This window comes from Diabrotica virgifera, chromosome 5, assembly GCF_917563875.1.
Source record: "Diabrotica virgifera virgifera chromosome 5, PGI_DIABVI_V3a".
NCBI lineage: Eukaryota > Metazoa > Arthropoda > Insecta > Coleoptera > Chrysomelidae > Diabrotica > Diabrotica virgifera.
In genome coordinates, this window is record NC_065447.1 from 2,848,118 (window position 1) to 2,861,866 (window position 13,749).

Consider the following 13,749-nt stretch of genomic DNA (forward strand, 5'->3'; position numbering starts at 1 on the left):
GGATGTTTTTGGATCCAAAGACCTGCGACAGGGAGAAGTATGCTTAAGCATTACTCGTTTCTGTATTTCCTCCTCCTAGCTGCCTTCCTCAGTTATCTGTACACCCAGGTATGTGAGCTGCTCTACTTCAATATTAGTGTCTTATATTGCCAAATTCTGCAAGGTTCGTTGTTTCCTTGCTTGTATCAGGGTTTTAGTTTTACCTACGTTGATGGCTAGCCCTACTGTGATGTATATTGCAAGAGATCTAAATTAATGTATGTTAAAGATCTAAGTGAGCAGAAGTGACTACCTACCTGATAGAATCCAGTTTTTTACTGAATTTTGTTCCATTGTCGTTCTTTCCTATAGTAATAAATGAAACTAAAAAATATACGAAGAGAAATTTATTGTTTACTAATTTTACAACTAATCTTACCTAAATGAATAAAATCACAGATATATTATTGTATAACAAATAGCTAAGACCTGATCAGTAGAAAAAAGTCTACGCACGAATATTACAAATTATTTAATAAAAAAATTATCACAAGATTTGTAAACCTAGCTTTACAAACTTATAGTTATGGTTAAACGAACAATAAAGGGATTTTTCGTTTACGTAGAACAGTTTCGCGACTGAAAATGGAGAAACTACAATGAAACATTGGAAACAAAATCATAAAAAAAGGGAAATTAAACGTGTGAACTCTAGGGCGAACAAATAACTATTTCTGAAGAGTTTAAAATAAAATTCTTTAAATATGGCTTATTAAAACATCAACTATGATAAAGGAATAACCGTGAATTGCAGGTTGCCTATTTATGGCGTGAAACGCCACATGTAGGCAACCAGCACTTTATAGAGATACAGCATTGTGATGCTAATGCAATACAAAAGGCGACAAAAGTTTATTTATGCCATAATTACAGGGGAACAGCGCCACTAAATGTTGCATATATAATAGTTGCAGTAGTGTATATTATAAAAGATATATCACAAAATTAAGATAATGGCATAGAAGAATATCAATGTGTATTCAAAATAGGACAATAGATCAAATTTTCCTCTTGTACGAAATAGTAGCAGAAAGCTCTGATTATGGGAAATATACAGTGGCCATATGGATAGCCTTTAAACAAGCTTTTGACAGAGTAAAACGGAAAAAACTATATAAGACATTACATAAAATAGGAATTAGTGAAAAATTAGTAAGAATGATAAAAGTGACACTCCGAAAAACAGAGAATTTGGTTAAAATAAATGAAAAACAAATACACAAGTTTGAAATCAATGAGGAGGGGGTGCGACAAAGGAATCCTGTCATCATTATTATTCAGTATCCTTCTTAAAGTTGTCGTCAAAGAAGCCTGAATGAACTGGACAGGACTTGTACATCAACTAAAACATCAATGCCTAGCATTCGCTGATGACAGAGTACTGTCATCAGCGACAGTGTACTGTGATACAGAAGTAAACAAGAAAAATATATAAATATATATTCCAGTATCAGGAGACCAAATATGAACGAAGAAATCCAAGCGAGAATTATGGCTGGTAATCGTATCTTTGCCATCAACAAGTTATTAAGAAGTAAAAATATGTCTAGAGAAGATAATAACGCTAAACACAAGACTGCCCAAAGAATACTAACGGGAGGAATAGGAGAAAAGAAGAAGAAAGGTAGGCCGAAAACCCGGTGGAGGAAGGATGTTAAAAAAGACTTAAAAAAACTTAAAATCTCAAATTGGAAAATAAAGCAACAAATAAGAAAGAATAGGTAAAAAGTACAGAAAGCTACATAATCTTAAAATGTCTTAAAAATGATATATAGCTAAATTTTACAAAGCAAAACTGTTCTGCAAAACTTTAAATGGTTAGAAAGTGACAGAAATATAAACAGGGGTCGTAGAGACCGACATTTTTGTACCAGATAATTAGTAATTCATCGTTCTCTCAAAATACACACGGCTAAATGTTTACAATGGTTATCACGGAAGTTGAAAAACACCCTGTATATATCGATATAAATAAAAATAATTATCATCAACATACTGTACAATCACAAAGCCTATTTTACGACAAACCGGATATTTACAATGCAATTTTACAGTAAAATCTACAATATGTGAAAATTATAAACAAAAAATTAAGTTTATATCGCCCTTTTTGATGCCTAGATGATTTTTATGGCCTTTAAACAATATATAGGGCCGGCGTAGCCGAGTGGTAGTGTGCTAGGCTAGCGTGCCGGTGGTCCGGAGTTCAAATCCTACCGCCGGCAAGAACAACTAGACATTTTTAAAATGTTTATAGGCCCCAGTCGACTCAGCCTGAATAAAATGAGTACCTTGGGTAAAACCAGGGGTAATAATAGGCGGTTGAAGCGTAGCACTGGCCCTGTTACCTTCCGTGTATACCGTAGGCCCTAGATATAGCAGACTACCCTGCTATACTCCCAAAGCAACGTGAGCGGTATAAAACGGGAGACTATTATTATATAAACAATATAACAAAGGAAAAATATTTGTAGACTTCGAGAAAGCGTTTCACCAGAGTCCAGCATAGCTCCATGTTAAGAGCTCTTACATAGTGCTGTATTGATCATAGGTACACAACTCTTCTTCGAAATATATATAAATGTACTATGGTGACACAAACACATTTCCCGTGGAGGGGGTATTAGGCAAGGAGACACTACCTCTCCTAAACTATCCACCGCTTTGTTATAGAGTGCTACGAGGAACAATCATTGGGAAAATATCGGACTCAACATAAATGGGGTGTTTTTGAATAACTTGAGGTTTGAAGACGACATGGTCCTTATTGCAGACCCAGCAGATCATGCTGCCTGCCACCTTCTTCAAGACCTTCAGAGCAAGTGTTGCAGAGATAAGGCAAAGAATTATCATTGTATCTATATTAATTTCTAGAGTAGACATTAATTTAGCAATGTAATAAACTTTTACTTATTATGTTCAAAGGGCCTAACTGGGTAAGATGATGAAAACTGCCCCCAACTCGATTCGAATTCCATATTGGTCACCGTTTAGCACATATAGTGAAACTAACTTTCTGAAATTTTTAGCCCCCTAGGTGGTCATATGACCCACCTAGAGCCTAATTAGGCTTTTTATGTTTTTATTTTTTATCTCAGCCGCATCGAGAACTAGCGAAAAACTTTAAATAAAAAAGTTGTAAGCTTTAAAAAGTTATGTCCGAAAATTTTTTTTAATCTTTGGCGGGAAATTTAAATTTTAGAACGATTTTAAAATTTTAAATGAGTATAAAAAATAACTAAGACACTCGTTTTCACGAAAAAAATATATAACGTGTATTTTTGCATAATATTTCACCCTGAATTTTTTCAAATTTTTAAAATTGGTGAAACGCACCTTTAAAAATAAAAAACCGCATTTTCTCGGTTTTTTTTCGTTTTTTGATACAATTTTATACATATTTTTCAAAAAAGGTAACACCGTCACTAGAAAAGGTAAAAAACTGAAAAATAATTGGGGTTTGCTTAATAAAAATTTTTTGTAATGCCATCCATTTTCAAGATACAGTGCGTTGAAGAAAACAAAATTTTACACATTTTTTACGATTTTGCCGAAACTACTGGCAACATTGTAATAAAATTTGGCGAGTTTTAAGAGGTAGTTGTTGTGCATTTTTTGATATACAATTAAGAATTTTATATTTATCATTGGCGCGCATAGGGGTAATGGTCGGAACTTTTTAAAGAAAAAAGATAGTACGCCTCTGACATATTTCAAACTAACAATCGTTTTTGAATTCCTCGTTCAATTTGTGACAAAAATCTATCTTCCTATTTTTTTCATACAACGCGCCATTTTTATTCAAAAAATAAAACATCTTAACCCTTACAAAGTATTCGAACTTCTATTGTCCTTTTCATGAGCATTTTTCAGTGCGTAACAAATGATATAAAAAAGGGTAAGTCCGTGATAATACACATTTATGACATTTATTCTAACATGACATTTTAGTTAAATCTGACAGTTGTCACATTTTATTTTCAATTTGGAATAAAAACAAATCAAATGTGTTTCTTGCATTTATAAAATGATATTTTCTTTGATTTGTATAGTCTTATAAATTATACAGATTATATTTGTAATATTATTATCTAACTAAAAAAAATATTTTTTTTATTATGGCGCCATCTATCGACAACTAGAATAATCACCGAACTAGAATAATTACCAAAGTAATCACCGACGTGCCTTTTTTTCTGTCACATACAATTTAATGCGTTAGAAAGAAATCGAAAAACTCTGACGCACTGAAAGGTGATCATAAGAAAAAGAATAGTAGTTTCTACATCTACATAAACTCGTACATCCATTATAAAAATTAATTCGAATACTTTGGAAGCGTTAAGATATTTTATTTTTTGCAGCAAAACGGCGCGTCGTATGAAAAAATGAGAACATAGTTTTTTATCGCAAATTGAACGAGAAATTCAAAAATGATTGTTAATTTGAAATATGTCAGTGGCGTACTATCCTTTTTTCTTTGAAAAGTTCAGACCATTACCCCTATGCGCGCCAATGATAAATATCATATCCTTAATTGTATGTCAAAACATGCACAATAACTACCTCTTAAAACACGCCAAGTTTTATTACAATGTTGCCAGTAGTTTCGGCAAAATCGTAAAAAATGTGTAAAATTTTGTTTTCTTCAACATTAATTTTCAATGTATGTATCTTCTAAGAATCTAGAGAATACGAAACGCCATTCAAAGCATTGCGAAAGCAGAAATTGAGACTACTGTTCAATCTACTCTTGAAAGAGTAAATGCTTGCATCGAAAATGATGGGCAACAATTTGAACATTTAGTAATTTAGGCAGTCACTAAGACTAAGTAAGTACATACTTGCTTTTATTTCTTTGATATATTTTATAGCGTTGTTTTCGTAAGATGATTCCCACTCACCCCCATCTCTTATTTGCAAAGGTAGACTTAAACTTGTGAAATCAAATATGCGCAGAATTTTATGAAGAATACGATGATTGGATTTCCAGTGCCCTTTCATTAGGTAAATTTTGTAAAATTTTGATTTTTTAATTTTTGATAGTCAATTACGCCCTCTAGCGGTGGACCTACAATTATGAAAATAATTTCCAGCCTTTTCCCGAGGCAACTTTTGTTATAAATATTTTTTTCTCAACGCTGTACTATAAACGGTTCCTGAGATATGGCCGAGAGCCATTCTTATTGGGACACCCAGTACAATACTTTAATACTGAAAAATGTTCACAATTTCGACTAATCAGAGAGCTCAATTTTGCTCACATAACCGAAAATTTCCTCAGATGTGGAAAAATTGGACAAAATGTGTTAAAGTAACATAAAAATCATCTAGGCAACGTTCAAAACGTTACAAAAAAACATAAAATACTATATATACAACTTACATCTAATTAAAAAAACTAAAATGATCAATTGAATTTTCTAAACGATACTTAAAATAAAAATACGAATTAGTGAAAAATCAGCTGTCAAACAACATCATCAGAATACTTTAGACCGGTGTTTATACAGTAGATAAACTTATTTACTAGATATTCACTGACAATGCCTAAAATATGATGAATAATTATTTACCACTAATCTTACAAGATTAGTGGTAAATAAAAAAGTTGCAAAAATAAACAAAAATATTCTATCAAAATTCAGAAAACTGAAAAAATAAAAGCTGAAGACTATTAAATTATTAAGGACAGTCAACATTTTATCCACAATCAGCCCTGTGATGTATCACTCAAGTTAATATAACGTAAAGTTATCCTGTAGTTAAGTTATCATAGTTGAATATTGCTTTTTATCGATTGTCATTTGTTTCGAGCTTCTGTCATAATATGTTGTATAATCTGTGTATAATATTAATATGCATGGATTATACGAAATAAGACAGAAGCTCTAAACAAAAAATGACTGTTGTTGAAAAGCCCTATTGGTGTGATGTATCATAACGTTAACTTCTCGAGTTATCTGATGTATCAACTGTCATTTTATAACGCGACGTTATACATGCAGTTACGAGATAACGTTATAGTTATGTAATATTTGTAACATTAGGTTCATCTTTTGACTTGTTTTTAGAAATTATGTGAAAAATAGACATTAAAACATATAGGTAATAATAAAATTAAAGCAATAATTAAAAATTAAAAAAACAGAATTAATTTAAAAATAGAATGGTAATACGCACTTTTAAAAATAGAAAATTATACAAAAGGCAAATCGAGAGATACAAGAATAAAGATTTTTTTTAATTTATAAACATCCAGGGATTTTACTGCTCTACCTAATCTACTTTTATGGTGTATGTTGTGGTACTTCTCATCATTCTCTTTCTCGCTCCAATTTATACTATTTCTATATAAGGTTCTCTTTGTTAGACAAACAATACATACAGTAGGAAAAATGAAAGAATACCCATGAACGAACATATAAAACACGCTGTATTTTTCTGTCACCTTATCAGATAAAAAATTGGCCAGCGCAAGTCCATGTAATAATTATTTACATGTACTTGCACTGGACAATTTTCATTGTGACACGGTGACAGGAAAATACAGCGTGTTTTATATGTTCGTTCATGGGTATTCTTTCATTTTTCCGACTGTACTTCCTTTTTACTTCTGGGAAATAACCGATCTCCTAACGGTGATCGATACATCACATGGAATTTACGTTAAAAGTTATCGAGAGTTATACAGGGTGATTGATTTGTGGGGTAAAGCTCAATAGATCCGCTATAGTAATAGGTAGCAATAAAAGTTAATAACAAAAATTTTAGCCACCTTTGAGCTTCACATTACAAAATTTGTTAGAATGTTACAGGGTGTTCGATAACACAGTGGCAGACCTAACTTATGATTTTTTAAATGGAACACCCTATATTTTATTTTATATTAGAAATCCTGTTAACTTCTCCTTCACAAAAATATAAAGGTTTCTTATGTTATACAGGGTATTTACAAAGTTATAACCAATTTTGTATGAAAATCGTAACAAGTTCAACTCCCTGTATAAATAAAAATAAGCACAACAACAATGGTTTATTAATGCCATATTTTTTATTTATTGTCTTTCATGAATTATTGACATTGCTAATTTTCTTTATATCAAATACAGGGTGAGTCAAAACGCAAGTACATTATTTTCTGAGTAATGTTAAATGGAACACCCTACATTTTATATCATTATTAAAAAGTAACATTACCGTACTTTAATTTTTATATAACATTCCCTATGTCCAAATTTATTAGTTTTCGAGATATTTTCATTTTTCAGAGCAAATTATTTTAGGTGTCTAAATTTATCTAAATTTTAAGTAAGCTATGACTGAATTGACAATTGACGATTACTGACTATCAATCCGGTATTCAATATAACAATGTAGCAAATAAAGAAATAAAAATAATTTATTAGCAATACATTTTACAAAAAAAAAACACAACCGCAACATTTTTGAAACAATTAAAAACTACTTTTTTATGTAAATGCAACAAATAAAGAAAGAAAATTAGTAATAAATTTTACAAAAAAAAACACACAAATACAAAATACAACATTTTGTGAAGACAATTAAACACTACTATTGTATGTAAATGTAACAATGCAACAAATAAAGAACGAAAAATAATTTATCAGTAATACATTTTGCAAAAAAAAACATGTATGAAAAAATTAGAAGCTACTTTTAATAAAATATTTTTAATATTTAATTACATAAGATGTTCAAAATTATCTCCAACACATTTATACGCCTAAAAACGATCACTGAATGAGTTACTTACTCTACGAAACATTTGTAAATTAACACATCGAAATACACTTTGTATTCTATTTTTCATCTCATCCCTTGTTGTTGAAGGTATTTTATAAACTTCATTATTAACGGAACCCCAAAAAAATCAGTCCAGTTTATTAAAATCTGGTGATTTATGTGGCCACGCTACTGGTCCATTGAAAAATGAAAATATCTCGAAAACTAATAAATTTAGACATAGGAATGTCATCTAAAAATTAAAGTACGGTAATAGTACTTTTCAATAGTGACATAAAATACAGGGTGTTCCATTTAAAATTACTGAGAAAATAATGTACTTGCGTTTTGACTCACCCTGTATCCAATATTAAGAAAATTAGCAATATCAATAATTCTTGAAAATTTTGACAATACGTAAAAAAATATGGCATTAATAAACCATTGCTGTTTTGCTTATTTTTATTTATACAGGGAGTTGAACTTGTTACGATTTTCATACAAAATTGGTTATAACTTTGTAAATACCCTGAATAAGATAACAAACCTTTATATTTTTGTGATGGAGAAGTTAACAGGATTTCGAATTTAAAATAAAATATGGGGTGTTCCATTAAAAAAAACCATGTTTGGTTTGCCACTGTGTTATCGAACACCCTGTAACATTGTAACTAATTTTGTAATGTGAAGCTCAAAGGTGGCTAAAATTTTTGTTATTAACTTTTATTGCTACCTATTACTATAGCGGATCTATTGAGTTTTACCCCACAAATCAATCACCCTGTAGAGTTATTTTAATTTAACGCAAAACGTTAAAAATATCTTTGGTAATACATCACAGGGCTGAATTTCGGCATATCACCCAACTTTTCTGGGGAATACTTCACGAAACAATCGAAAAAATCACGTTTTACTAATCAACGACTGTCATTGAAGCAACTACAGGAAAAAATCATTACAATAATTATTTTAAGCATTGTAAGCCGATCTCAAAATAAAAAGTCGAATAGTATGCAACGAAAGCTCAAACCCATCATTTATGAAGTATAAAAATATCTATAATTTTTGGAAACAACTCTCCTATATAAACTTACGTGTAATTTTCAGATCTAGGTCTAAAAAAATAACAAAAAAAAGCATTCGTATGGCAGTTTGGTATCAAAAACAGTTTTATTGTCCTTTTACTGGACAAGAACTTAAATCTAAAGTAGTGTTTATATTCAAATATATTAATATTTACCATTTGTTCGTGGAACCAATCCTGGAGCATGCGCAAACTACAATTATGAGCATTTGCGCAACTCCAGATGTTAAAAAGTTTTCGAAAAATGTGAACTGGGCATTTTTTTAAATGAATTTTTTTTAACTGTATTTTATTGTATATAGTTTTATCATTTTGAATTATAAAAACGACAAACAATAGTGAAAATGGACTGTTTTTTATCAATTACAAAAATTTAATGATTTTGGTATCTTACAGTGACTAACACACTGAACATAATGTGACCTAAAAGCAAAAAAAAGACGTCCCAAGCACCAAAAATACTTCATTTCGAATAAAACGAATTTTTAATAGTACATATTAAACTGAATTAAGCGTGCGCATTAGTTTCCACGAACAAACTTGAAGTTTACATGAACGGACAATTTTTTTAAATATTCTAAAAATGATTAGCAATGATCATTTTTGTGATATAAAAAATATATTCGGTAAAAATAGTTTTTAGAAGTAACATATAGACTCAATTGTCTCGATTTTAAAGAACTTATCCCAAAAATGAAATCAGTTCTGTTTGAATTAGTGATATTAGTGCAAACGATGGAAACGCAAATGGGGAATTCACATAAAAGGTACAATATTTTTATGATGAACAATGTGGGGCATATGTGCGTCATCAAGCAAAAAATTATGTAATGGTTTTGTATGAAGTAATTTACTCAGATTAGATTACAAAATTAGAAATAGAGTACCCTTTGCATGATAAAATCCCCTTATACACTAGACGATACAGGAATAAGTGTATTAAGAATGTGTTTGTGTGGACATTGTATATATTCGTGGACAAAATTGCGCCGTTTACATTTTTTTACAAAAAATGCACCGTTGCAAGCAAATCTTGTCAAATTACAGTCGACTTTGATTGTGATTGAGCAATACCATAGGTAAAATCGGACAGCTGAACTTTTTATTGAGACCTTTTTGATGTATAGGATCACGTTTGGTGGCTGTTAAGGAGGTTCGACAAGTTTATCGGATATTATCTCTTTTCTGAGTGCCGTTAAGTGGTTAAAAATTAGATTATGTGCAGAGGGAGGTTTAAAAGTGTCAAAATTTCTTCTAGCATCACGTTTGGTGGCTGTTCTGTAATATTTTATGGAGACGGCATCTACAGCTTTGCAATTTTCAGGTTATGTCATTTTCGTGTGCGCAGTGGCAAAGCAAGTAGTGGCCGCAGCTACCATCTTTGTTGCTGCTTGTTTGGTCTTATTCTTGGCGCATCTCAAGAAATAAAGTGATTTACTAAACTTTGACATTCATACATAGTGTGACCAACTCCAATTCAGTCAAATTCGGGACAAGGCTAAAAAAAATACCTAAAATCCGGGACATTCCCATGAAAAACGGGCAATTTTTTTTAATATAGAACTTTAATCATTTTATTGATTATTTATCATTTTTATGTTAAAAAGATTTTTTTTTATAGGATGGGTTGTAATGATAAACACACTTTTATTAGTTTTTGACGTTTCGGATTCCAATCCGGAAATCGTTCTCAAAGAAGGAAAAATTAGAAAATCAACTGATGGACTTCAATGTAAATAGAACCTTAGGTTAATATAAAAATATAATTATCATAATTACATTGTCATGTTTTTAAATCCTCTTTTCAGAAGACGATAATTAAAATACATAAACGGATAAAACCCATAGTTTGAGTTTTCGTAGAACTATAATACCACGAAATAAAATGCATGCGTTTTTGATGTGGTATTAGTTTTACACTTTACACTAACTGGACAGATAGTTTAGGTCGACTATTAGAAATTGTCGACTTTTTTCGTCCCACCAATTCAGTTTGATGTGAATTCTTAAAAGAATAACGTGTTCAAAATTTGAAAATAGAATTTTATCAATCCGTTGAAAATTCGGATGACCCGGAAGCCTTGTCCGGGACGCCGGGACACGACTTCGTAATTCGGGCTAGTTGGTCACACTATCCATACAGCACAACCAATTAGTAAATGCAGTAATTTGCAAAATACTACTGTTAGTAAGCCCTGTTAGTAAGCCTCCATAAAGTACTAAAGTCACATTGAGGTTATCAATCCTGCTGATTTCGATATTAGGTTTGTTCCAACACAACGAAGAACCGGCACATAACGATCACATTACTATAAAATAATACGTTCCATGAGTTCTGTGTCTGTATTGGCTCCGTGCGTCTCCCCTCTACTTACAGTCACGTGACGCGCTGTCAGATTTTGTCAGGACGTTTTAACATTGAGTCTTATGGGATTATTTTGTTAAACTTGAATATTTTATTTTGTAGTGATAATAACCGAATACAATTATTGTTAGAATTCATTAGTTATTAATTTATACTGTAATTTATAGTGCAACAAAAATATTTTCTTTTTCGTTAATAAAGATTTATTGACATAAACTGAGATAGTGAGGTTATGTATACAAAATCAAACTGATAATCAATATTGGAAATAGAAGAATTTATATTAGATTAAGTGCGTTTTTATTTTCTGTTTATATTAATACATAATATCACTAGCGTGACACGGCATTTTTTTTAACTGTCTCATTTAAACATACACAAAGCGTCCTGATAAAATTTCAAAAACCGCCACCATGAGCAGGTCGGTCGATTTTGCTTTGACACTTTGTTAACGCTCAGAGCGAATATCGATCGTGCGTTCCATGGGTTACTTTGTTTACTGCGCAGGACGGTGATCGTTACATGGACGATTTCTCGTTGTGTTGGAACAAACCTAATAATAAACATTTTTCTAGTCGATTACTATTTTCGTGCTTCAACCATCAACAAAAAAGTTGTTTAATTATTTAATATACCAAGATTTCATCTGATTCGTTAAAAATTGATTATGTACACCGAAATTGTAAATTTTTGGTTACAATTTAGTTGAATTTAATTTATATTAAAAAAATTACTTAAATTTAATAAATCAGCGCATATATTTTGTCCACAAACCATACCTAACGTCCACATGAAAATATACAAATTGTGACTTTCTTGATAACCTTTTCGTTTTCTCATATTAAAAATATGCACTATATAAACAAGTCTTTGAAATCTCCTAATGTTAAGACACTACATCAATTTCTCTAGGCGAGGCTAGTGCAGGGGGGACCACTTGGATGATATTGTGTGAGGGTGAGTCTGCTAGGGGTTGTCGTACTCTGTTTTCGGCGGTTTCACGGGCTTCGCTGGTGGCCTGCTTGATGGCTTCTTTGTATGGTCCTTTCTTCTTCTTGTTGTAGTGAACCTAAAGCGTAAAAAATTACAATATATAAAATAAAATCCCAGTTAAATATTACAAAGATCAACATATACATCAAATATCATTGGTCATGTTCGATATCTCATTTGGAGACGCAGATTTTAAACGAGTCTATTTTTTCTTGCCCCGTCCTTTACAGCCTGAATAAGCTTCTACCAGTGTCCCTGACTGGGGATCACATGACATGTGGCGTCGATAGGTCATCTCACGACCCAGATCAAGCTATCGTTAGAATAATTCATCTACACTTGGACAATTGAATTAAGAGTTTGGTGAATGAGAGGGCACTCTAAAAGAGTAACACCTAACTCTTCTAAAGTTAATTTTATAATTACTGCTAAAATATTACCATACTTCTTCTTCTTCTTCTTACAGTGCCCTCTTCTACTAAAATTGCAAACTCTTTTTTGTTTTCAGCTGTTCTTATACTTATTGGCTGTTCAAAATTTACCTGACCCTGTCCCCTGCCCGGGGTTACTAAAATTGTCGATTGTTTTTTAACCACGATAGTCTTTTCCTTCTTACTTTTTCCCTCGATCTTTTCTCTCACTATTAGTTAAGCTAATTCGTACTTATTGAAGTTATACTTCTTTACGATCGAAAGTGCAATTTTATAATGCCGGGCGCATGCGCACACAGACAGTACGTATTTCGTTGCTAATCTTTCAAGATATGTATGTATCAACGCTGTCAGCGCAAATAATTCATATTATATCATATAAAAGGATATATTAGTGTTCTTAATAAATGTATTATTTATTATAATTTTTGTGTCTTTGGATTTGTTTTCCTCGGGAATAAGATATTTTATAATAATAGTAAGTATATTTAAATTATTTTTGTATACTTCACTTGGTCTATTAAATTTGTCAGTATGTATGAGAAATCTTGTAACCTGTCAAAGCAAAGGGAATATAGCTCAGTGGTAGAGCGTGTGACCGGAGATCAAGAGGTCCCGGGTTCAAATCCCGGACGATTCATATTCTTTTTTTTATATTTTTGGTATCGTTTTAATAAAAAATTTTTAAAAGTGGTAGGTAAAGAAAGTTAGTTTAATATTTAAATAAAATACAAATAACCTGTTAAGTATATTAATTTCGTTGAAATCATAATAATAGAAGTATAACTTCTTACGTGCGTACAAAGTACACACACATTCTTTTTACTTCTCAGTATGTGGCCTAGGTATAATGTTTTTCTAACTGTCACTGTGTTGAAAAGTTATCATTTAAACGTTGAACAAAATATCATCGAACTGACAAATAAATGGGGCAAAAATCGGATGAATGACTAATGGGGCACAAATGTGACGATTCACTCTAGACTGAAATTACATCCCAATCAGTAATATATATTTCCAAATGTAATAGTTAGAGCTATAATTTCTTCGAGTTATCTTTCTCTAGATTCTTTTCAAGTTAGAACATGACC

General features: G+C 31.4%; 1 protein-coding gene and 1 long non-coding RNA gene across 2 annotated transcripts in view; both read right to left on the reverse strand.

Annotated features, from left to right (window-relative positions):
* Positions 1–371: 371 nt before the first annotated feature.
* LOC126885614 (uncharacterized) overlaps positions 372–13,749 on the reverse strand; it is a 177,097-nt gene continuing 163,719 nt past the window's right edge. Inside the window, exon 2 of the long non-coding RNA XR_007698398.1 lies at positions 372–7,786. This is a non-coding gene — a long non-coding RNA (uncharacterized LOC126885614). The remainder of the gene's footprint in view (positions 7,787–13,749) is intronic.
* Positions 372–13,749, reverse strand: part of LOC114333935 (PWWP domain-containing protein 2A-like) — a 51,978-nt gene continuing 38,600 nt past the window's right edge. Inside the window, exon 8 of the mRNA XM_050652222.1 lies at positions 372–12,303. Within this exon, the coding sequence (XP_050508179.1) occupies positions 12,121–12,303 (183 nt within the window). The 3' untranslated portion in view covers positions 372–12,120. The remainder of the gene's footprint in view (positions 12,304–13,749) is intronic.